Source organism: Mesoplodon densirostris, chromosome 13 (assembly GCF_025265405.1).
Source record: "Mesoplodon densirostris isolate mMesDen1 chromosome 13, mMesDen1 primary haplotype, whole genome shotgun sequence".
Taxonomy (NCBI): domain Eukaryota; kingdom Metazoa; phylum Chordata; class Mammalia; order Artiodactyla; family Ziphiidae; genus Mesoplodon; species Mesoplodon densirostris.
The window spans coordinates 84,925,924-84,951,195 of record NC_082673.1 but is presented as its reverse complement, the minus strand read 5'-3'; the positions used below and the strand labels follow the sequence as shown (position 1 = coordinate 84,951,195).

General features: G+C 52.0%; 1 protein-coding gene across 3 annotated transcripts in view; it reads right to left on the bottom strand.

Annotated features, from left to right (window-relative positions):
- The window catches only part of CCN4 (cellular communication network factor 4), a 31,340-nt gene extending 7,517 nt beyond the window's left edge, over positions 1–23,823 (bottom strand). For 2 of the 3 annotated variants that reach the window (XM_060116496.1, XM_060116497.1), the window contains exons 1-3: positions 23,565–23,823; positions 6,758–7,037; positions 223–483 (exon numbers count right to left, since the gene is read on the bottom strand). In XM_060116496.1, coding sequence (XP_059972479.1) covers positions 223–483; positions 6,758–7,037; positions 23,565–23,636 — 613 coding nt within the window. In that variant the 5' untranslated portion in view covers positions 23,637–23,823. The remainder of the gene's footprint in view (positions 1–222; positions 484–6,757; positions 7,038–23,564) is intronic. The other variant, XM_060116498.1, reaches the window with a different exon arrangement.
- Between the last annotated feature and the right edge of the window lie 1,449 nt (positions 23,824–25,272).

Below are 25,272 nucleotides of genomic sequence, written 5' to 3'. Positions count from 1 at the left end.
TCGTATTTCCATTTTACCAGTGGAGAAATAGGGTCCCGGAGGAGATGTGACTTTCCCAAGGTCACACCGCTCCTGAGTGGTGGACTGGGGACTGGGGGCCGGGGGCTCCTGACAATCACAGGTGGGCGGTCAGAGCTCCGGGAGGGTCCGCCCCCCGCCCCGGACCCCAGGGCTCGCCCTCCCCCCGCGCCCTGCGCCCCGCGCCCCGCGTGCATCACCCACCGAAGGCGCCCGTGTGGCGCGGCGCGGTCTTGCGTGGCCTCCTGGCGTCGTCGTCGCACACCCACTGCTCGCAGCAGCGCCCGGGCACGCTCACCCGCCGGGGGTGGCGGCACCAGACGCGCGGGGGGCGCGCGCGGAGGCAGAGCGGGGTGCAGCCCACCGCGCCGCCCACGCACGTGCAGTTGTACTTGCAGTTGGGCTGGAAGGACTGGCCGTTGTTGTAGCGCACGCCGTCCAGCACACAGCCCACGCCGACCACCTCTGCGGACACAGGCGCCGAGGGTCAGGCAGGTGGGCTCCGGCGGCCCGCAGGGCACAGCCCCGCCCCCGCTGGACCACGCCCCCCTCACGTTCCCGTCGTAGGGGCGGGGCGAAGGCAGAGCAGTGGAAGCCACTGGGCCCAGCCGGAGTCGGGGAAGTTCGGTGGCACCTGAGCAGAGGCAGCGCCAGTTCATTTAACCCGCGGAGAAATACGCAGTGCCAGCCTGGAGCGGGGTGCGAGGCCGGGACGGGGCGCCGGGTGGCTCGCCCCTGGTCCTGTCCCATCAAGTGGCACAAAACCTGGTCCTGACAATTTTCTGCCTCCGGGGTCACGGTTCTGAGCCCAGCAGACGAGATGTAAAGCCAATTCGAACACTTTGAAACAAAGACTCAGTTCATTCAATGCAAATTTACAGAGTAGTCTAGGTGCTGGGGATTTAGTAGTGAAGCAAGGAGACAAAACACCACGCCCTCGAAGAGATTACATTGTAGTGGGGGACAGAGGAAAGACAGTGGACCATCTAGAATGTTGATGGGGCCAGTAAAGCAGTTGATGGGAGTGGGGGGGGGATGGTTTGTAGATTTAAACAAGGTGGGCCAGCAAAGCCTCACGGAGGTGAGGATGCTTCAGCAAAGATGGGAAGGAGGTGAGCTGCCCAGGTCTTGGGGGAGGAGCCTTCCGGGCAGGGAGGGGCTGTAGGCGGGGAGGCCCGAGGTGGGAGCAGCCTGGGATGTGGGAAAGGGCAGGGAAGGGTGAGAGAAAGTCAGGAGGCAGGAGAGGAGGTGAGAGGGGGCTTCCCTGGAGGCTCAACGGAAAATACAAAGCTCTTAGAGCTTAGAACTGAGGCTGGCACACAGTAGGTGCTCAATGAGTAACTGTTGAATCAATGATATGAATTAGGTTTTACAAGAACACTCATGGTGCTGAGTTGAGAACAGACTGAGGGGTATGGGTGGTATCAGGAGGCCACACTAGGAATCCAGGTAAGTGGTGGTGGTGATTGGACCAGTGAGGGACAGCCAGGAGGAGAAGGGCTCAGCTTCTGGGTATATTTGGAAGGACTTGCTGACAGAGAGGATGCGAGGATGAGAGGAGAAGCATCAAGAAGGACTCCTAGTTCGAGGTCCTGAGCCCTGGGAGGAGAGGGATGCTCTGTCCTCAGAGGAGCAAGGTTGGGGTGGGTGGACTCAAGTTCCTTACTAGACACGAGATGCCTGGTTGACATCAGAGTGGCCGTGTGGAGCTTGTTCTGCAAGCCTGGAGTTCCAGGAGAGGTCTGGGGCTGCTGGGCCACAACCAGCATTCCCACCCTTGATGTCGGGTCCCACCCTGAGGACAGTGTCTGGAAGTGCAAGCAGAGAGCCCAGGGCGGCAAGGGCATTCACCCGAGGAGGAGGGCTAGTCTGCCAAGAGTTCCAGCTTATCTCCTGGATTCACCTGAAGGTGAATCATCATCATCATCATCATCATCATCATCATCATCATCATCATCATCATCCCTGTATCTAACAGGAGTGAGGGTTCTTGGTTGCCTGACCTGCTTTGTGTTAGGCTTCCTTGCATTGCTGATTTCATCCCGTAAGGAAATGATACCACATCATCACCTGCATTTTCACCTACAGCAGACCTGAGTCTCAGCGATGTTGAATCACGCACCTAAGGTCACAGAGCTCGGCTCAGCGGAGCAGTGAGGGCAGCCTGTGGGAATATTGGGGTGACTGCTGGTTTCCTTGGGAGGTGACTGTGCCGGAGAAGGTACAGAAAGGAAAGGCACTAACACTTACTGCCCCTCTGATCTGGAGCCAGGCACCATCTGGTATTTCATGCAGTCCTCGCAGTGACTGCCCTAGGAGAGCTTTGTTTTCTTCCTTTGGCAGAGACGGGAACTGGGGGTGTGGGGTTAGTGCTCGAGGTCACCCAACAGGTGACTGATGGAGCTGCTCCCAAAGCCTGGGGGCTCTGACTCCACCATCCATTTCCTTCCACCAGACACCAGTAAAGGAGGGGAAATAGGAAAACAAAACAAAGCAGAGGAAGCGCTGGGTGAATCACTCATCTTTGCGTCTGAGTCACCCCTGGCGGCGCACTTTTGCTCCAGGAAGCGTGTACGTGTGCATGTGTGTATTGGTGGAGGGGGAGAAAGGAGTGCTGAAGCCCGTCTCTGCCCCTGTGTGTGGGAACTTTTGGTAGAGAGGGCAGCGCTGGGTGCTGGGAGCCCTTAGCACAGTGGTTCTCAACACCAGCTGCACGATGGCACCACCGGGGGAGCTCTTTAAAATTTTGATGCCCACACCATGCTCCAGTATATGAGGGTGGACCTGGGTTTCAGTATTTTTATTGTTTTGCCCTTGGTAGCTCCCAGGTGAATCCAGTTTGCAGCCAGGATTGGGAACCTTTGCCTCTAGAAGTTGTTCACAGTCTCCTGGGAGGTTTAGGGGGTAGGGACAAGGGATGGATGGTATGTGTGATGGCTGTGGATTGTCTCATCAGCGGACTCTGGCACCCCTTCCTTATTCGATTTCTTTCTGACTAATTGAAGGACCAACTCCTGGCTAGATGGGGAAGCTGGCTGAGTTTCCTTCACGGTTCAGATTTGCAAGTCCAGGCATGAACTGGTGGGCTTTCATTTTATTGACGGACTTCAAGGAACTCAAGTCGCCTTGCTGTGCCATCTGGATCTTTACTCCCCTTGCCCCACCCCTGGTGGACTGTCCCCTGCCTGGGAGCAGGGACAGTGGGCCATGCCTTGTAACCCCATTGCCGTATTATCACTAACCTGTGTTCACCGTGTGAATGAATCAGTGGACGGATGGATGGATGTCAGGTGGGGTGAAAGCTACTCTGTATTGGGCTTCTACCGTGTATCAGGCACTCGACATCTTAACCATCCAGAGAGGTAGGCATTATTCATTCATTGCATTTTTCCTTGATGAGGAAACTGACACTTAAAAAGGTTAAGCAGCTTTCCTGAAACCATTGTACTAGTTAGTTATGACACTGGGGTTCGAACTTAGGTTGTCTAGCTCCAAACACCATGCATGGGCTTTCTACTCCCTCACTCTTCAGATGGGAGAGTCTGAGCTTGGAGCCTGCCCTGCCCCCAAACTCTGAGGATGACCGTGGACAAGGCTAAGGGAACTTCTACAAAGGAAAGTTGAAGCACATAAGACAGTCACCAAGAGCAGCCGACCCCATTTTAGGCTTCAGCCTCAACCACCACGCGAAGCTGGTTCGATCAAGCTCCTTAAGTGACGTGCCCAAGGTCACGTAGCCAGTAAGTGGCTGAGCCAGGAGGCAAAACCCAAGTCTGTCTGCCTGTAAATTTCATGATCCTTCCAGCAAACCACACTGCCCTCAATCCTGACCCAGCCGCATTGAATGCAGTGTCCTGTTTGTCCGCCAAAATAGCCAAACAGTTTCATTCAGAGGTCACTCTCTGCCCACAGATGTATTTAGTTTGGCCCATGGAGTGGTTTTAAAAAAAGTTTTCAGTGTGTTGCCAACATTTACAAATCTGGATTTCTTTCTGGACTCACTTGAAAACTGAGCAGACTGGATCAGACCAAACTCACTTTTCTGCCTGGCTTCGGTGGCTAAAGCTTGCATTCCCTAGTTTGCCATAATCCCTGTGATCCTCTCTTTGAGTTACTTGTGCCAGTGTTGCAACTGCTCATTTTTATTTCCTTGTCCTGGCTTAATTACACGCAAGTCTCTAAGGACAGATTTAGCCTGTCCTGGGGATCGTCCATTGGTTGCTGGCCATTTGCTGACAGATGGTGTGTGTAGAGGAACTCTTCTTTCTCTTTCCCCTCTGGCCCCAAAGCCTCTTCCTCTCTAGCGTCTCAGACCCTGGACTCTCTTCTTTCTCGCATTAGGGTCTCATGAATTCAGACACTATGGCAGCATTTCTGGGAAGAGGTTCAGTAGCACACTGGTGAATTGTGTGTGTGTATGTGTGCACACATGTATGCATGTTGCGTGTGTATCTGAGTGAGTGTGTGTGGTGGGGTAGGTGGGTGATTGGGTAAAAATCTGCCTGGAAAAACGTGTTCACTGTGCAAATAAGTTCAAAAAGAAAAGTCCTCTTAGGACAACTCTCTTTTTGGAATTTGACAATGGACGTGAATGTTTAAAACCTCTGAAAAGTTCTGTTTCACTTATTGGACCTTATTTATTCAGATGTCTGTAGACCTATATGACCAGAGAACCCTTGGCAAGTGCAGTACTCATTACAGTCTCCTGAAAACCACAGTCTTCTTTTCAAATACAAGGAATGGAAATAGAGACTCATGATGAGAGGGAGATAAGTGAAGGCAGGAGCTGACATTTAAAGAGAGAGGGCTGGAGCTGGATTGGGAAGGTGGCTTTCCAGGCCCCTGGTGGTAAAGGCAGGCAGGATAGGCAGTTCCAGGGTCTGTACAGTCTATGGGTCCATGAGAGAATGTCTATAAAGTTGTGGTGCCTGGCACGTGGTGAGATGTCATTGCAACTTTAGGGAATCGTATAGTCACAATGAATTTCCTTTTAATGACCTTAAAGAACAGCTGTAAAAGGGGAAAGAAATGATGAGACAGTCTCATAGACATGGAGGGGATTCTACTGCAGGAAGGCTCAGCCTGGTTTCCTTACCTGGGTACAGGGAGAGAGTATATGAGTGACTATATACATTAGCAGTCAGTCTCAAACCTGAGTATGAGAATCGTCCAAGGAGCTTGTTAAAGTTGTAGATTCCCATCTCCACTTCCAGAGAATTGGAATGAGTAAGTCTGGGGTGGGGCTCAGGAATAACATTTTTAACTAACATGTCAGATGATTCTATGCAGATGGAATCTGCAAGTTTTCACTGAACAGAGTTTTGTGGGGCTAATAATGAGTCTCAGTCAAAGGGGGAAAAAATGGAAAGATGGCAGAATCAATGGTAGTTGCTTGGAACACTAAAGACAGATGACTTGGTATGAAAGTTGAGGCCTGAACTGAGGTCAAAAGAGCAGAAAGTGCTCATAAGTTAACCATGATTGTTTTGACTTGGAATTTTGTGCATAACCCTCATCAGCAACCCACTTCAGGAAATATAATGGGTTAACTGAGAATGAGAGAGTCTGCTGTGTGTGAATATGCAGTGGGGTCTATTAGAATCATAGTTGTGGGGAAAGCTTGATTCAGCATTAAGGGAGGAAGGGAGTCCTTGGGTTTATGAGGCTTTGTGTAACTTTTCAGAAGTTAAGCTGCTGTGTCATCATGCCTAGTGACCTCTTTTCATCATGCTGGATCAGGTACCTTGAATAAATGCTTAGATGATTCAAGCTAAGTGAATAACAGTCCAGTTAGAAGCAGGAGACCAGAAAGTCCCAGAAAGGAGGTCTCTGAGAACAACAAAGGAAATGGTAGAACCCTGTGAAGAGCAAACAAACAACAAACAGCCTCTCCCCTGGCATGGGGCTATTATAAGGACAAAGAGTAAAGAAAAAGCAAAGGCAAATAGAAACCCTAGGAAAAACAAAAGGCTGCATAATAAAGGAAATTCAAACAAGTGCACTATCTCATGTCACAGTGAAAAACATTTACATAATCCTAATATTGTAAATAGTGGTTTATAACCAAAAATATGACAATGATATTGGAAGATGGGGGAGATGTCAGGTGGTATTAAGGAACTCAGACATTAGCTATCATATAGGATCATTCATAGATTATCCACAATGGATATTTCAAGCCAATCAATATATAACAGAAGACATGTATTGAATATTTGCAACTACCAGAAGAAAGGGCTGAAAGTTAAAAGTGACTGTAGTGACCAGAGGAACATGGGTGGGTGGTAGAAAGGGGTGGTTTCAGGCTGCTGGTTTTTATTCTTTCAAGGCTACTAAATGTTTTAAAACCATGTTATTTTAATTTACAATATTACGGAAATATCTGGAGCTCTGCAGGGTCCTGGTGCCCCTGGGAGGTCATGGGCATCCAGCAAAGAGTTCTACCACTAAGAAAACAGAACCAGGCTTAGGTCTTGACTGGTGGATCCCTCTTCCCTGGACTCATCCATGGATGGAGAACAGAGAAGACAGCCAGGTTCTGGATGCCAGAGGAATGCAGCATCCCTCCCTCTTCAGGAAGAGCCCAGCCTCTGGCCTCTAATCATGGCCTGGGTAGGGGGCAGGGGGTATGTCCTGCAGAACTGGAGCCAGCCCAGAGGAAGGGCAATGGGTGGGGGGCCCTGGGCCAGAGCTGGGGTGCTGGGGGCTGGCCGGATGGTGTGTGGGGGGTGTCACTTACGTGCACATACTCCTACTGCGTACCTCGGGCTGTCCCCACTGTAGTCACAGTAGAGGCCCCGGTGGGGGTCACAGACAGCAGCCTCCGTGCAGTTGTCCCCAAGCTGCTGAGCACACATCTTACAGCATTCGCAGCCGTCTGTGATGAGGCTGACCCCCAGCGGGCAGCGGGGTGGGGATGGCGGGCACTCGCACGGCCACTTGCAGAACTGGGGCTGTGCAGAGGCGTCCTCCAGGGGAGCCGGGGTGAAGACCGTGGCCGTGGGAGCTGGAGAGAGGGCCTGCGGGGGAAGGGCAGACATAAAGGGAGCTGCCAGCTAAGGGGTTCAGAGGCCAAAGGTCTGCAGTCACCTTCCCATCTTCATGGTGTTCGAAAGGTTTGCGCGAAATTATGTTTCTCCACCAGGCTTTTACTAGCCAGACGTCTCCTTTCTCCTCCGTGCAACCATAGGAGGAGCCGGAGTTCAGACACTTAAGCCAGTTGCCCGAATTCCCCAGCGGGTAGGCCAGGGGGCAGGGGGCAGACTCTATGTCAGATCTCTGAGCCCCATGGGTGTTTCCTTCCCTTCTGATCATCCCGAAACCTAGGAGGTGCTTGAGTCGGCCTCAGTTAGAGATGAGGGAGCGACAGCTTTGAGTAAACGCCGTCTGATGAGTCACGCTGTGCGGCACGGCCCACACCCCATCGCTCTTTTCAACCGGTTGCTCTTTTCTCTGCGTCCTAAAGAGCTACCCTCTCCACTGAGGTTTCAGATGTACAGCACAGTGATTCAGTTATACATACATACATAGACACACGCACCTATATGTAAATTCTTTTTCAGATTATATCCCCTTAGAGGTTACTACAAGATATTGAGTAGAGTTCCCTGTGTTCTACAGTAGGTCCTTGTTAGTTACCTATTTTAGATATAGTAGTGTATATCTGTTCATCCTAAACTCCTAATTTATCCCTCTAACCCCCATTCCCTTCGGTAGCCATACATTTGTTTTCTATGTCTGTAGGTCTACTTCTGTTTTGTAAATAAGTTCATTTGTATCTTTTTTTTTCAGATTTCACATATAAGTGATACGCATATTTAACATCGGGTTTCAGGCAGCTATTTTTATTTTTATTAGTTTTCTTCTCCTTCTTCTTTCCCCTCTGAGCCCCAGGAAAGGGCTGCAGTGGGTGTCAGCAGTGGCCAGCCTTGTGGCTCCTGCAGCTGGCTTGCTTTGCCCCCGTAGGGAAGGGAGTCATGCTCTTGTTGCTGGTGCAAACCATGCAGAGAGGGGTCTTATTTTGCGCTAGGGGTAACGCACCACCACTCCACTTCCCCCACCTGCACTCCTCCCCAGAACCCCATTCCCGTCCCCTAGCCCATATATTCATCTTTATGCTGGCAAATATGATGGACAGGACAACAGGCCAGCGGGGAAGGAGACATAGATCCCAAAGAGCCCTCCCCGCGCTGAAGATCAGGCAGATAGAACGGGAGGCTGCTCTGGGACACCGGCCAGTATTAGGAGCTTCCAACTGCCTGTATCTCAGGGATCCAGTCACCCGCCCGGCCCCTCCGGCTGCCTTCCTGAATGGCCCTCCTGGCCCCTCACTCTTTATACTGGAGGAAACCTAGGCCTAGGGAGGAAGGGAATTGCCTGAGGATGGAGAGTGGAGGCTACATTTTCACACCCCCAGGCTGTGGTCCCTGCTGGGAAGCCTCCTGTCTGGGGCTCCTGAATTCTGAGGTTAGCGGAGGTGGAGCCAGGGCTTGTGCGGGGGCCCCACAGGCCAGCTCCTCCGTCTTGAACCAGAGCCTGCTCTGTGGACTTACAGATCTGCGCTTCATTCTTTGAACAATAGATGCTGAGATATTCCGACAGATTCCTTCTTTTCCTGAGGAGGAAACCGAGATCCAAAAGGCAGAGGGACACATCCAGGATGACGCGGCCCATGTCAGGGCCGAGGCACCAATGAGTCTCCAAGCTCTCATTTCTGGGACCTTTACCTCTGCTCTTTAGGCTCTTTCAGTCACTCCACAAACATTTGCTGAGCTAGCTCACCGTCTCTCTTAAGTTTTAGGCATTTGAAGATAAAGTTAAAAATGTCCTGTGCTTATGGTACCACAGCTTATAGGAGAGACAGATATTAGAGGTGGTTTATCACAATGTGAGGCCGTGTGTGAGTGCTGGGCACCAGGGCAGCCCCGGGAGCTCTCTGACTACCAGGGCAGGAAGCTCTCTGCCGAGGTGAGTGGTGTGCATCCTTGAACGCTTGGCTGTGAGAACCAGAGGCCAGGAGAGATGGTCCAGGTTGAAGTGTTGGATTAGTTGGGCTCTTGGTTCTGTGCTCGGCACATAACAAGTGAAGTAAATACTGATTTGACACATTAAGGGCCTTTGAAAGTCAAAAATGCAAACCTTGATTTGAGGCTTTTGTCACCTCTAGGTTTGGTTTCAGGCAGGTTTGCTGGTGGGGAGCAGATTGTTCTGGAGGTTGGCAGGGCTGGTCTGTGTTCATCTGGAAAGCATTTAGGCTACCTTCCCTTGTTTGCTTTTCCTCGAAAAACACAACGTGACACACAAAACCGCAAACCCCCAAATCAATGAAACCGCACACTCACACACACACACACACACACACACACACACTCACACACCCTCCTCTTTCTGACTCTATGCAGAGAGACTTTTCCTTGTCAGTCTGTGACAGTGGAGGCCTGGAGCTTTATGAGTCCCCCAGACCATCTCTGACAGTCTCTAGACCCTCAAGACCTACACTTGGCAGAGGAAATAAAAAAGCCCTCTCCTCCAGGAAGGCTTCCATGCCTTTCCCAGGTTGTATTAGAGGTTCTCTCTGTGTGTCCTTGGACACACTTTCTGAGCCTCAACATCCCCATCCGTGAAATGGCCATAATAATGCCCCCTCGGGAACTGTTGGGAGGGTGGAGGCATTGTGTATGCAGAAGCACTGTGTATGCAGAAGCACTGTGCATGCAGGCCTGGCAAAGGGCAGACGCTCGAAAGCACGACCTTGCCCTGCGCTCCCTCGCTTGTGCGCCCTGCCTCGCACCCACACAGCCCAGCACAGGACTTGGGGGTCTGGACGCTTTGAACTGAGCTGGGATGGTCTGGAATCTGGATAGTAACGACCTCCACATGGTTACTATCCATCCTGCTGTCTCCATACCAAGTTAAAGCTCCCCAGAAGGAAGCCTCCTTTCCAAGTACATGCCGGGAGCCCCAGGGCACCCAGCCCCTCCAGGGGAGCTGCAGAGAAGGCTCCCTCTTTGGATGAGGGAAGCAGGTGATGGCACCGTGGGGCAGTGGAGGGAGGGGCCCCGGGTCCGCTGAGCCAAGCCCTTGCTGTTGGCGCCATCTAGTGGTAGGAAATCTCCCACCCTAGAAGGTCCTTGATGAGAGCTGTGGGGTGGGAAGACCTTTAGACCCCAGGCCCTGAGGACTCCTCATTTTGGTGCATGACCTTCTGAATCCCGACTGCCTCGTCCAGCACCCAAACCCCAGGGAAAGTGACTACACACACACACACATACACACACACACACATACACGCGTCAGCCATCTTGAATACCCAATATGGCACTACATGTCCACCTGCCCTTGGTCATGGTACAGGGACTATTGCAAACATTGCTCTATGGGCCTACATCATTTTTTATAATAGCAGAAGCTAAGGGTGAAAAAAAGGAAGGAAAACAATCAGAAAGCAAGGAGAATATCTATCGTCTGGAGAAAGCCAAAGAGAATCAAGAACAGCCTTGGGTACTTCCAAATTGCAGTTGTTCACATAAGAGTCTCTTTTACAATGTGCTTCTGGATGTGGACTCCCCGCGGACACCACTATGTTTACAGGAAAGACAGGAGGGTGGGGCTGTGCCCTGATGCTTCCTGGGCTGGGCACCCAGGGCTCAGGCTCCTGCCTGGTTCTGCCTGCTCAGCCCCTCAGCTCCTGGGCTGAGCCCACTGCCCATCTCCATCCTCAGAGACCCCAGGGCAGCGCCTCACACAGTCACTTCCTACCGTGGCTCCCAAACTTTGCCGCATGTTAGAACCATCCAGAAGCTTTGATAAACACTGATGCCCAGCCACTGTCTACAGACAGCCTGACTGAAGTGGTCTGGGCAGAATCCCGGGCACAGAATACAGCCGAGGGTGAGAAGGGTCCACTTGCCTAAGGACCTTATTAAGATACAGATGCCTGAAGCCCACTTGGAACATTCAGCTTCAGCTCTTCTATGCTGGGCCCAGTATTTATATGTTGACCTGCACCCCTGGTGATTCTTGTGAGAATGGGAACCCTCATCTTAGAGAACTGGGCCAGGGGAGGGTACTATGGGGAGATTCTAGGCCATTTTCCTTTCTTAACATGACTTTTCTAGAACTGCACTTACATGCCTAACCTGCCAGCAGCTTGATCAGCCACAAAGCAGTCCAGGCCAACCTGCAGAACACACACCATTTTCAGTAAGCAGGCCTCATGTAGTTAATTGAAAATGATGTACTTTGCTTTTACTGTTTTGTGAGAAAGACTGAAAAATGAAAGAAATAAAAAAGGAGCAGCTCCCCATGATAAGACCCCTAAGTGTCAGCTGGGTACTGAATGAATGTGTCCCCTCAAATTTATATGTTGACCTTCTAACCTCTCTAAAGGTCATGGTATTAGGAGGTGAGGTCTTTGGGGGTGATTAGGTCATAAGGGTGGAGCCCTCATGGATGGGATTAGTGCCCTTATAAAAAGGATGGCAGAGAGCTCCCTTGCTCCTTCCACCATGTGAAGACACAATGAGAAGGTGCCAGTTATGAAAAGGGTCCTCATGTAGAATGTGACCATGCTGGCCTTGATGGTGGACTTCCAGCCTCCAGAACTATAAGCAATAAAGTTCTGTTGTTTGTTAGCCACCCAGTGTGTGTGGTTTCTTATAGAAGCCCAAATGGACTAAGACCATGTCTGCTACTTAACCCTCTGGGCAAAGAGGGTAATCAGTAGGCAGGTTAAAAGCAATAAATCAGTCCATTTAATCATATTTATTGGACAAATTAAAGCAGATTAAAATTAAGAAGGCAAACATTTTTACAACAATGAATGGTGGTAGGCATGGGAGCAGAGAGTAGGAGGCTGGCAGTGGTGGGGTGCCACCCTGAGACCTTAATCATCCTGATCGATGATGGAGCTGGACCCCACCATCGTCTGAGATTGTGTGTGGTTCATCGATGACCAGGGCCCTGGGACCAGGAGGAAAGGGCAGGGCATCTGCAGTGACTGGAACCCATTTCCCAAGGCTCTGTGACCTGGGGCCGTGCTCACCCCCTCTCTGAGCTTCAGTTTCCTCATTTGTAAAATAGTAATGATGACCGCATCCTCCAGCAGCCCTAATGAGTAGTTATAGTCTTACCCCCATTTTACGGATGAGGAAACTGAAGCTCAAAGAGCTTAAGTAACTTGCTCACAGTCTCGCAGCTGAGAAAGGGTCTCTGAGTGTCCCCAGAGTGTCCCTCCAGAGGGACTTATCACCATGCTCCCCTCTCCTTCATTCCTTCACATTCATATCCACACATTCATTCCTCCACCCTCCCATCACACACATGCACTAAGCACCTCCTGCGCGGTTGGTGCTCAGATGAACAAGGCGTGGTTCTTACCCGAAGGCAGTCACAGTATAGACACACACAAGATTACAACACGGGGTGGTGAAAATTGTAATTCAGTTGAGCCCAAGCTTCCAGGGGTCCCCGGAAGAGGAGGTGGGAGCCTTTCGCGGGGCTTCTCAGGGACAGATTGCCCTTTCTTGACTCCTAGGTGCCCAACACAGAGCCTGGCACACCGTGGGCTAGTTCTTCATGAATGGAAGGGATGGTAGAGAGGTTGGGCTTGCCCACGTTTGGGCGGCCACACCCAGATGCTCCACCAGGGGGCAGGGTTGAGACAGGAATGGCCTGAGCCAGCCTCAGCTGGGCCCTGGGGGTTTTAGGAAAGGGCTGCCTTGTCTGGAAGCAGTTTCTGTTTGCTCCTTCCCTGAAAAGAGGCCTCGGTGGGCAGTGGGAGAATGTGGACACAGACCTGGGTCCAGAGCTGGGGATGCCCTGTGGTCAGCCCTCTCTGACCCTTTGCTCTCACGTTTCTGGTGTAACTAACAGGCAGCCACCATGTGAGCTGGTGGACACATTTTCTGAGCATCTCCTCCTCCTCCGAGGATACCCCTAGGGGTCTGTACCCAGGACCTGGTGGGAATGCCCTGCAGGTGGGGTCACCGTCTTGGAAAACTCTTAGCTCAACCCCCACCCCCACCCCACAAGGCACCTGGTCTGAGTGTTTGGAGGACCCAGCACTGCCCAGAGCCTTCCATGCTCACTCTGGTTCCGATGGCAGGATCTCCAGGGACCTGAGGCCCAGCACTGACTCAGCGCTGGCCAGGCTGCACGTCTTGGGAGGTGGAAGATTTGTAGAGCTTTTCTGCTAATTAGTTTTACAAACATGCAGTCTTATGAGCGTCTGTTTGGAAAAGTCGACTTTGTATGGAGAAGGTAGAAAGGGCAGGAAGCCAGATTTCTTTCCAAATAACGAGCCCTCATGAATTTGTTCATTCATCAAATGAATATAAAGTGTCTACAAAGTTCCCCGTATAAAGTCTCAGGGAGCGCCCAGCCTCCCTAGGAGACAGGAGTATGAAAAAGGCAATTGCATTATAGAGCAAGGATCAGAAACCAGCCCCAGGGACATCCCGCCCAAAGCATTTTTTGTAACAGACTAGAACAGGTTCTACACTTTTAAAAGGCTGTAAAAAAACAAAAAAGAAGATTCCATGGAGAGCCTATAGTCCACAAAGCTTAGAATATTTACTCTCTGGTCTTTTTAAGGAAATGATCGCTAACTTCTGTTATAGAGTGACAGCGCTATTAATAAGAGTTAACCCTGATGAAGTGCATAGCAAGTGGTGGGCATTTCTATCAGGGTTACGTATAATCAAACTTAAGACGTGTTCATTCTTTTTTGGAGATGTGTTCAAATATTCACACTGTTTGGAGAATAATATAATGAATCTCACATACCTATTCCCACTTCAATAATTATCAACCAACCTCTGTCCATCTCCTTTCCTCTATTTCTCCCGCCTACACACACACTTTTTCATTCTTGAGGATTTCAAAGCAAATCTCAGACATCATGTGATTTTACCTGAAATTCTTCAGAGACTGTCTCTAAAGTATGGAGAATTAAAAAAAAAAACAATTTTCACACCAATTAACTTAGTTTGGTTACAATTTTGTAATTTTCCCTATAGCAAATACTTAGTCCGTATTCAGACTTCACTGATTATCTCAAAGCTTTAAAAAAAATCAGAAAGTTTCTATGAATCAAGATCAAAATGAGGTCTACATGGTCTGCGTTTTGCCTTTTATGCCTCTTTTATTAGTTTCCACGCTAAGTTGTCTAGTCATTGTGAGAACCCTAAGAGGCAGGCTGCTTTTATAATCATCTCCCCCAGTTTACAGATAAGTAAACTGAGCCACAGAAAGGTCAGATCATTTGCCCAAGACCATTCACAAGTGGCAGAGTTGGGATCTGAACCAGTATCAGTCTCTTAAGGCATCACACCCAAGGGCCACACGGCGGGGTGTCTCAGCAGAGTCTAGGGGCTATGAGAGCAAGGTGAGAAGGGAAGGGATGGGGCTGTGGAAGCAGGGAGGGCTTCCTGGAGGAGGAGCCATTTGCTCTGCATCTTTAAAGGATGAGTAAGAATTGACCAGAATGGCAAAGAGAACATCCAAGCTGAGGAACGGCATGAGCAGGGGCGTGCGGGTGCTGCAAAGTGACATGGAGCAGGAATGACCAGCGGTCACCGTTGCTGGGGCTTAGGGTTCAAGGACACGGGGAAGGCAAGCAGGCGTCATGGCCAGAGGACCTAAGGGCCACGCCTGGGACGTGTGCGCCTGCTGGGGGGAAAACGGGGATCTCTCCTGAGTCAGCCAACCCACTGTGCCAGGCAATGACCAGAACAACCCTGCAAGGACAGTGCTGATGGTCCCCATTTGACAGATGGGGAAACTGAGGCCCATGGAGGTTAGAGACACAGCAAGACGATTATACACTCTGCTCTGACTCTGGGTCTCGTATTCCCCCAGCAACCTCTAAGAGACCATGTTCCCGCCTAATTTCCAGTTCATTCAACTCACAAAAAGGAGCAGAGAGCCTTCCACAACCCAGGCCTGGCTGTGGTGGTGGCCATGGCTGACCAGGGAGGGGCCCAGCCCTGGAGCAAGAGCCAGTACAGACACAGGGGGAAAAAATTGCCCTCTGTTGAGCTTAAGCCTGTTCTGCATACAAAGGAAGAACTAGCAGCCATCCAGTAGGACAGAGGGAACCGTCTTCAGCCCCTACGGGTGGACCTGTAGGTGGGAGGCCCTGGGCTGCAGCCCTGATGCCGAGACTGTGGCCTTGGACGAGCTCACAGGGCGGGGGCAAGTGGGCTGAGGCAATCCCTCTGGCGCTGTCTGACTCTGACCATTGGCTCACTGAGCTGGGCCTCCGATAAGGCCTCCCCTCCATCCACCGCCTGGACCCCGACCGCGCCCCTTCCCTCCTCCTGGATGGGGCCCTGTCTCGGGTGGGGACAGCAGAACGTGGACAAGAGGCTGGGGCACAGGACACCCTGGGAAGGGGTCCTGCCAGCCCTGTGTGGGGAGCTTGGGGGTGTTCTTGAAGCGTGGATCGCAGGGAGGTCATCAAAATGTGTGCCTCAGTTTCCAAGTCTGTAAAGTGGGGGTGATACTCAGTGAGACTCAGTGAGCTCCGTGTGGTCCTCAGCCCCCAGCGAGGTCCCAGCAAGGGTTGGTGCTTTTGATCCTTTAAGAGCTGAAGTTTGCAGTTGTCAGGATGTGGCTACTTGGGGTATAGGGCCAGAGACAGCCGGAGTGAGTGTGTGTGTGTGTGTGGGGGCAGATCTGAACACGAAGGGCAGCAGTAGGGAGGACGGGTAGATGGCTGCAGCCCCCAGTCCACAGAGCACCCACGCACCAGCTTCTGCTGTCCAGGAGCTCTCAGAAAAGCCTAGAAGACAGCACCCCAGCCCCAAAGCACCCTGATCATCACTCTCTCATCACGGCCCCCAAGCTCCTTCTCGGCGCACATGCTCAGCATCCAACCTGCATTCTCTGCCTCTGTTGCTGGGGCTCTATGAGTCGGGCTTTTAGGTCCCTTGTATGGATGAAAAGCTGAGGCCCAGCCCGGAGGTGGGGGGCCGGCTCTCAGCCCCAGGTGCTGTGCCGCCATCTCCCCTCGGCCACCACTTCATCCTGCCGAGAGCACGGGGCAGAGTGGGTTTCTCGTCTCCACTTTCAGATGAAGAAATCCAGGCTCAGAGATAAACCAAAGCCTGGGCTGGAAATCCAGGGGCTCAGAGATAAACCAAAGCCTGGGCTGGAAATCCAGGCTCAGAGATGAAACCAAAGCCTGGGCTGGAAATCCAGGCTCAGAGATGAAACCAAAGCCTGGGCTGGAAATCCAGGCACAGAGATGAAACCAAGCCTGGGCTGGAAATCCAGGCTCAGAGATGAAACCAAAGCCTAGACTAGAATGGGGTCTTGTGACTCCTTGCTCTGTGTTCAGGAACCACGCCCGTGGCTATGGCTCGCTGATCAGTCTTCTTAGTGACCGGGTCCGAGTGGGGAGCTGGAGGTCCTGGGTAGGGAGAAAAGGGTGGCTAATGGTGCAGGTTTCTCAGGGGGCAGATGGAGGCATTATTCACGGAGATGGGGAGTCAGGTGGGACTAAGCTCTTAATGGTATTTACAAGGATGCTTCTCGAACTTGCAAGGCCTCAAGGATTGACTGTGGTGGAAAGTGGCAAAACTCTGGAGTCCTGGATGGCTGCTCAACCTGCTCAGTAGGCCCAGGGGAGCCGGCACTGGTCTTTGCGGCAGCGTCCGGACATCCTAAGGACCAGGCCTGACCGGGTACCACTGAGATGGCGGGACCCTTGGAGATTAAGCTGGTGGTATGCTTTCCAGTTTTATGAGACCAGGGGCATGCTCTGAGGGTTGAAAGAGGAGACGTGGGATAAAGGGAGAATATCTGGGGACACCTTGAAGGAAGGAAGCATATCTGGAGGGACATTCCAGAGCATGGGCCTTTGGGGTGTCAGGCCAACCATACTCTTAATGCAGAGGCAGAGGCATGCGTTCCCTTACAAGAATCATGGCACCCGAGCCCTGTGGCTGGCCCACCTGATGAATGAGTGTGGGCCCTAGGAGTGGCTCACGCCTCCAGCTGGAAGCAAGTTTGGGGTCAGGTCCAACCTCCTCATTTTCAAGATTGGCAAATGAGCGCTATGAAGGCAAGTGGCTTGTCTGGAGTCACAGTGATGACTAGCTCTCTGCACAGGCCCATTATTCTGCCCCAGGAGCGGGAACTGAGTCCCAGCTCGCTCAGAATATCCCTCCACCCTTAGACCACTTCCTTCCTCCTGCCCCTTTCAGCCCTGGGCGGGCTCAGGGCACACGGCCCTTCTCTCTACTCTAAGACTCATGCAGGATTACGGGAGGGCAGGGGAGGACCCCTCCCTTCCTGTCCTTTGGGCCTGGGCTCTCCTTTCCCCTCTCTTCCCCCTTATACCACCACCAAGGCCGAGCAGACCCAAGGCCCATGCCCCAAGCCTGGACTTGCTTCCAGATTAGGGGGATGGGATGAGCAGATTTTATCACATCCTCTGCAATGCCCGTTATTCACATTTGAGAGGCCCAGTTCCTTCTCTGATTCTGTCTCTCTTCCCCGCTCCCCACCCACCCCGCCCCGCCATGATGGAAGGAGGAGGGGTAGGAGAGCTGGTAGATTATCAGGATGTCACGGCTGGAGGAGATACCAGAGTCTCTCTAACTTGATGGTTTTAGTGGGGCTTCCCTGGTGGCGCAGTGGTTGAGAATCTGCCTGCCAATGCAGGGGACATGGTTTCGAGCCCTGGTCCGGGAAGATCCCACATGCCGCGGAGCAACTAGGCCCGTGAGCCACAACTGCTGAGCCTGCGCGTCTGGAGCCTGTGATCCGCAACAAGAGAGGCCGCGATAGTGAGAGGCCCGCGCACCACGATGAAGAGTGTTCCCCACTTGCCGCAACGAGAGAAAGCCCTCGCACGGAAACAAAGACCCAACACAGCAAAAATAAATAAGTAAATTCATAATTAGATGGTTTTGGAAACATGTGTGTGTAAGAATCTTCAAGGTGCCGGTTAATGTACAAGTGCCTGGGGCTGGGGGTGGGAGGTCTCCCCAGGAATTCAGGCTCAGGGCCCCAACATTAGTTTTTTTCTTCTGCAAGCCCTCTAAGCTTCCCTGTCAGATTTTCAACACATTCATCTGTGCTAGGGAAAAAAAATCTACCTCCAACACGTGAGCCATCCTTGTCGGTAGGGACTGAGTTAACCATCTATCGCCACATCTCTAGAAAGAGGAAGAGGCTGGGCACGTAGCCGCACCGTTAGCATCCATGGAGCAAGTGAGTGGATGGGCTATGAAAATCACTGTCATTGTCAACCTGACTCAGGGTTGTAAGACACAAGTCTCACCTTCAAGCATCATCACCGCCACCATCACCATCACCATCCCCACCATCATCATTACCACCACCAGCAACATCAGCACCATTATCATCAGCATTAGCCCCATCAGCAGCAGCAGCATTTCTTTCTCCTACATGATAATCCAGAAGTGTTCATTGACTCTCTCTACATGTTCTGGGAAGCTGGCCAGAATGTGGAAACCTCGAGATCTTCTGAAGACCCACTCAGCACTGAGCCCAGCACAGCCCACCAATGACTCTGCCCCGCCTCTCGCCCACCTGGTACTGAGCCTGGGGTCTTTACACACTCCTGCTCACTTGCTCGGACCTGGCGCCTGTCTGTAACCACTGCTTCCACTCAGAGTGGGATGCCCCACTCCTGCTGTCTGGAGTGAGGATCAATCGTCATTTCCGCTTGGGCATGCTGGGGCTTCATGTGCTTTACCTCCCTTTATTCTTTAAGCCTCCCAAGAGGATTAGCACCCAAGAAGTGAGTACTAACATTATGCCGTTTTACAGATGAAGAAACTGGCTCAGAGAGGCTGGGCTACTTGTCTGAGGGTGCACAGCTTGCAAGGAGAGAAGCTCAGTATTTTCCCTTCCCCACCTATTACGACCGTTCTATGTACACTTGTGTCTTTCCAGGACAACACTGTCTAGTAAAACATAATGTGAGTTCTGGATGGAATTTTACGTTTTCTAGCAGCCACACTAAAAAGTAAAGGTGAAATTTATTTTACTGATATACTTTGTTTAGCCCGATATATTGAAAGTATTATCATTTCAACATGGAGTCAATAGAAAAAACTTATCATGAGAATTTTACAGTCTTGTATTCACAGTAAGTCTTTGAAATCCAGTGTATATTTTAGCCTTTCGGCTCAGCTGGGACCAGCCACATCTCAGCTGCCCAGCGGCCTCATGTAGCAAGTGGCTACTGGTTGGACAGTGCAGGTCTGGACTATAATGAGCCTGCCTTGTAGGTGTGTGGTTTTCAAGGGAGCTGATATACACAGATGCTGGGGATACGGTGCCCAGGACACAGTGAGCGCTGGATCAGTGTTAGCCCTCATCACCATCCATGTTACTGGGACAGAGTGGGCTCCACAGGAGTTGTTGAATGAATGAACAAGGCACTGAAGCCTCGCCCGTAGACGTCTGCAGTGTTACACGGTTCTCTTGTGAGCCTTCCTGCCCTGCTTTACTTCCCGGGTTGTGGTTGGCATCCCTCCCAGCTCCTCCCACGATCCCACCCTGGACCACTGCCGGCTCACCTCCCTGCTCCCATATGTAACCTACAGTGTGTGTAGCAGCCCTTTCCCACCGCTCAGAGAGATGGCAAAGTTTCCTGGGAGGAATTCCAGGGTTTCTGTTTGTACAAAGACAGCCTCCTGGCGTTTGGCTGCTTTGCAGGCGTGGGGCAGGGGCCTTCCCTGAAGCCTGGGGAGGTGATGCCACCGACAGCCTGGAGGTACTGCCCAGCCCAAGGTCAGGATCGGGTCTCCCAAGGAGCACCGTTCCCGTGCCCATTCCAGAGGGTGAGCCCTCACCAAGGGCCGTGCCCAGGTGGAAAATGCCAGTCCGAGCCACGCTCTCGCCAGCATCCTGGACAAGCAGTGGACGGGAGGGGCCCAGAGCTGGGAGCAGAGTGTCCAGTCTGACGGAAGAGGCTCTGAGCAGGGAGCTGGTGGGTGTGGGGTTTGAAATGCTAGCTCAGGTCCCGGCTCTACACAGGAAGTGTAAAGAAGCCATCTCGTTTATGCTCCTGCAATCTTTCAAAAGGGATGTGCCACTCACCCGGGGCCACGTTATTCTGTAGTTGGTCTGGGGGGCTGAAAGTGGGTTTGCATTTCACACTCAGCCCAAGTATCCTCAGGCACACACACACACACACGCACACACACACCATAGGGCTTTATACCATCAGACAAGCCACAGTCACTTACACATGCATGCTTATATCCCTGTGCACATCAACACACATTTCTATGGGAGAAGGTATATGGGTCTCAGCTGTACACAGACAACCAGAGACCTAATGTGTGCCCTGGAATTTATTAGCACAGCGTTCATGTACCTGGTCACATGCTTCTGAGAGGCTTCCCTCAAGCAGCCCTGTGTTCACTCCTTGGCAATGGGGAAATTGATGGGGCTCAGGTTGTCAGGCCCGATTAACAAGAGAGGACAGGAGGTCTGAGTGGTTAGGGGACTTGCTGGAGCTGGCTCAGCCTGTGGCAGAGCTTACACTCGGCCTCTCTTTCCTGGATGACATCACCTCTGCCACCTCTCATTCCAACGTATGAGTGGCTGTCACCTGCCTCGCCAGCCTGTAAGCTCAGGAGGGTCACGGACTTCGTGCTTCTCATGTTTGCACAAGTACATGGACCTGGGAGGCAAGAGGCTGTATTGTTGAGAGCTGACCTAGGTTCAAAGGTCGGCTCCACAGATTACTAGCTGTGTGACCTTGGGCAAATTACTTAACCTCTCTGAGCTTTAGTTTTTATCTACAAAGGAAGATGATTACATCTGCTTAATAGTATTGCTATGAGAATTTAGGAGATGCTTAAGAAATAATCACAAATGTCATGTGGATGAACTGAGGCAGGTCTTATGTATATAAATATATAGGCTTTGGTGCAGTGCTTGGCAACCCGCCCCCCAAATGTAGACCCTCTCTCTTAGCACAGGGAGGTACTCATTACATGTAGAAGGAAGAAAAGAACAAAGAGATGGAAAAACAAGGTCTGTCTGTGGCTCACCTTTATCGTATGTTACATTCCTGAGTACACTTGGCTACGTTTCTGAGCTCACTGCCTTGTCCCGCTCCTGGATTTATCTCTTCCTGGGTTGGCCTCTTCCTCCTTCAATTACGGAACTTTTCGATAATGTTTTACTATCTGACAGGGCAAGTCCCCCCTCACAATTCGACTTCCTAGAAGTTTTCTTGGCAATTCTCATGAACTTTTTCTTCCATATGGGCATCTATCATCATTTTTTCCATTACAACCTCAGTGGGACCTTGAATGGACTCACATTTCCTTTATGTATGAGTTTGGGGAGGACGACCACAGATGGAACGTGGCTCTAAAGGAAAGTGCAGGTTGACATTTGTCTCCCAGCCCTCACTGGGGGGTTAAGGCTCTATCCGGGGAGCTCCTGAATCAGATAACAGTGTTGCAGGGGGGAAGCATGGGTCCCCACAGAGGGTCCCCGGGCAGGGGCACAGAAGAGAGGTGCCTTGTCTCCTCCCAGAAACCTTCCCTCCACCCTGCTGCCTGGGTCTGTCTGGACTCCCAGCTCCTGTGCTGTGCGTCCCCTCGGCTGAGCCTGTGGACCGGTACCCCCTCTTCCCTAGTGCAGGTTGCTCTGAGGAGGTACCTGGGTTTCCCGTAGACTTGGACCCCCCTACATACTTCTCTCCTTCTCCTCCTCACTCAGACCTCACTACCCCTCTCACCTCTTCTCCATCCAACCCTGTCCTCCCAGACATTGCAACCCTGAAATAAAGGCTGATATGACGTCTTCTGGGTGCTCCAGTTTTCAGGAAAGCTATGGAAGAGAGAGTGGGATTTGGCAGGACACGATCTGAGTTTGAGTCTTCCCGCTTATTAATTGTGAGACCCTGGGCAAGTCCCTTATGTGCCCTGTCTCCATTTCTTTCATTTGTAAAATGGAATTAATATCCTTTTTTAAAAACTTTTTATTTTATATTGGAGCATACTTGATTAACAAGGTTGTGTTAGTTTCAGGTGTACAACATAGTGATTCAGTTATACGTATACATGTATCTGTTCTTTTTCAAATCCTTTTCCCAGTTAGCTTGTTACAGAATACTGAGCAGAGTTCCCTGTGCTATACAGTAGGTCCTTGTTAGTTGTCCATTTTAAATATAGCCGTGTGCACATGTCGATCCCAAACTCCACACTCCCTAAAAGTTCCCTGACCAGGGATGGAACCTGTGCCCCCTGAATTGCGAGGGCAGAGAGTTAACCAATGGACTGCCAGGGAAGTCCCTTCTTCTTCTTCTTTTGTTTTTTGGTAGGATGGCTCAGCACCAACTACAGGCAGAAGCCGCACAAATTATGGAGGATTTAACAGCAAGGCACCCAGACGCCCTCCCTGATCTCATTAATGCACACTACCGTGCTTGGAGGACTATCCATCACCCAGCGCCTATGAGCAACTGGCCTGTGGTCAGCCGTCAGCTCTCAGCCTCAGATCTGGTTGATTCAGAACCAGCGTCTTTGAGCCCACGGGCAAGCAGCTTACCCCCAAGCCTCAGCTTCCTCATCTAGGAAAGGGGCACATCAACCCCCAAGAAAGCTGTCCGTGGGAGTGGGTAATAAACTCCCTCTTGCCATCCTCTCTCGTTCTCTTGGTCTTACGACTGGCATCAGGCCCTGGCCAGGGCTGTGGGACCTTGGATTCAGAAGCTCTTCACGGCTGCCCACCTCCTGCCCGCCCCGTGCCGGCTCCATGCCCCGAGCCAGCCGCCTGTCTCTGTGCTGCCACGTGTCTTGCTCCCTGGCTTCTCGGAGGTGCAGACCTTCCTCCCTTCCCCTCCGTGTGCCTTGGGATGGAGGTGGGAGAGGGAGAACCCTCAGGGTTCCTCTGAAACAGCGGGCTTCCTCTGCAGACCCGAAGGTACATGCTTCATAAACTGTAGAGGGCTGTGCAAGCCCAAGGCGGCCGCATTTGGGGTTAGAGAATCAGCACAAGCACTGTTTGCGCAAGTAAGTGCTTTTGTTGAAAGCTGATATTTTCCCTTCCAACTTTTCTTGGCCTTTTCTAACTCCCCCACCCCCCACCCCCTGCCTTGTAGCATCTCCGATGCTTGGAGACTCATTTTCCAAACTCAAAGACTAGAAGTCTAACAACTGTTTTCCTTACTCTATGCTGCTCAGAGAGGGTGAGTGACTAGCCCAAGGTCACACAGCCAGTCTGGGCGGACCTACGTCTGGAGTCCAGGCTCCCTGACTCTGTTCCTTCGAGTGTCCCTTTCTGCTGAATTTCAGGTGGGAATAAAGGGCGTGGAAGTCCTGTTTGTTTTGCTTCCCCAGGTGCTGGCCCTGCTCCTCCCCCTGCCAGGATCAGCTGTCCCCAACAGCCCTGCTCCTCACCCTGGGCCTCGCCCTTGCTCCTCAGTGGACACCTCCCTGCCCCCTAACATTGCAGCCCTGCTCATCCTGCCCACCCAGGCAGCAGGACCGGTGGAGATGGGAGCTGGGACCCCCCTCCGTGCCCCTCCGGACAGGACTCACCATGGCCAGGGTGCTGCCCACTGCTCCTACCGCTGTCACTGCCACCAGCGCCCATGGCAGGAACCACCTCATGCCTGGAGGTCAGTGGCCACGGCATCTACGGAGCAGCCCAGAGGATCCGGCCACCTCGCGGGGGAGCTGGGCCGAGACTGACCTGGCCCATCAGGAGTGCGAGATATGCCTCTTCCCGCAGCCCTGAGGGGGTTTTATTAAAGCAAGATCTGACGTCAGGGTTAAGGACAAACCCTGCATTTTCCTCTGAAAAAACTTTTCCTGCCTCTCTCTCTCTCTCTCTCTCTTTTTTTTTTTCTTTCTTTCCTCTGTCCCCACCTCCAGCCCAAGCTTGGCCAGCCTCCCCGGCTCTGACAGCTCTTAAAGGGAAAGTTACAGGGCTATGATTTCACATCAGGGTGGTAAATTCTCACAGAAGGAGCTGGGGTCATCCTGCCTAGGCGTTTCTCAAAGGTGGGGAGGGGGAGATGGTGGGAGGGTACCAGGCAGAGGTGGAGATACAGTTACAGGGGCCAGCGCTGGCAGGGGCTTTGAAAGCGCTCCCAGTGGAGAAAATAAACTCCCTTCCATTCCCTCCCGGCTGCTCCTACTTCTGGTTTGCATTTGTCATCTTTCACTCCTCTCTCCCTGGCTGCAAGCAAAGGAGGGTGGCTTTAGTCCGCTGATCATGAAATGGTATGAATTCACAAATGAGCTCAGGGCTGGGGCCCTGGTTACCATCATCACCTCCTCTACCAATTAAAGCTCTGGTTTCCAATTTACAGGCGTCCCCGCCCCTGCTTTTAGCCCGAAGCCCTTGGGTACTGGAGTTGTTTCCCCATGTCTGGGCGCCTGTTATCCCCGGTGGGTTGGGGTGCCTGGCCTTCACCCCTTGCTGGACACTTGCCACACTGGTGAAGGGTCTCCTTTGGAGCCTGGTCTGCCCTCGTCCAGCCCCCTCATCCCCACGTGGACCTCAGCCACAGCCTCCTGACTGGTCCCCCAGCCTCCTGTTCATTACCGTCCACACTTCTCAGAGCCACCAGAGCAGTCCTTGGCAAATGGAACCAAGGTGATGGTGCTCTCCTGGCTCCAGCCTCCCAAAGCCTGCCCACGGACTTAGCATGGCATTCCCAGTCCTTGCGTGGCCTCCAGGCCAGCAGCCTCCCTCACCTCTTCTCCTTCCATTCTCCCTCCCCTTCACACTCAGCCTCGGTGGACTCCTTGCTGTTCCTCTCACACCCCAGCAAATTCCCATCTCTGGACCTCAGTGGGAACTCTCTGCCCTGTGGTTTTCATAACAATTACGACATCTCTTCCCTTTTACTGCAACATATACAAGGGGATGCTGAACCATGTGTGGCTGCTTGGAGGTGGTGGCAGGCTTGTGCCTGTGGAGGGAGATTATGACCATAGACACGACCCCCATAAGAGGTGACTCTGATGATCTCTCCATTCATTGACTTAGGGGTGGGTCTCTCACCCAATTCTGGCCAACGAGACAGAAAGAGGACTCTGCTGGGGGCTCCTAGAAAGGACTCCATTCCTCAGGAGGAGAAAAAACGTCTCTAGGTATTCTCTTTTTTCCTTGGGTTCAAAGTTGATGGCTGGAGCAGCAGCAGTCATTTTGTGCATATAAGGCACAAGCTGGAGGATGAAAAGCCAACATGCTGAGGATGGTAGAGCAGAAGGAGGGAAAGAACCTGGGTCCTTGGAA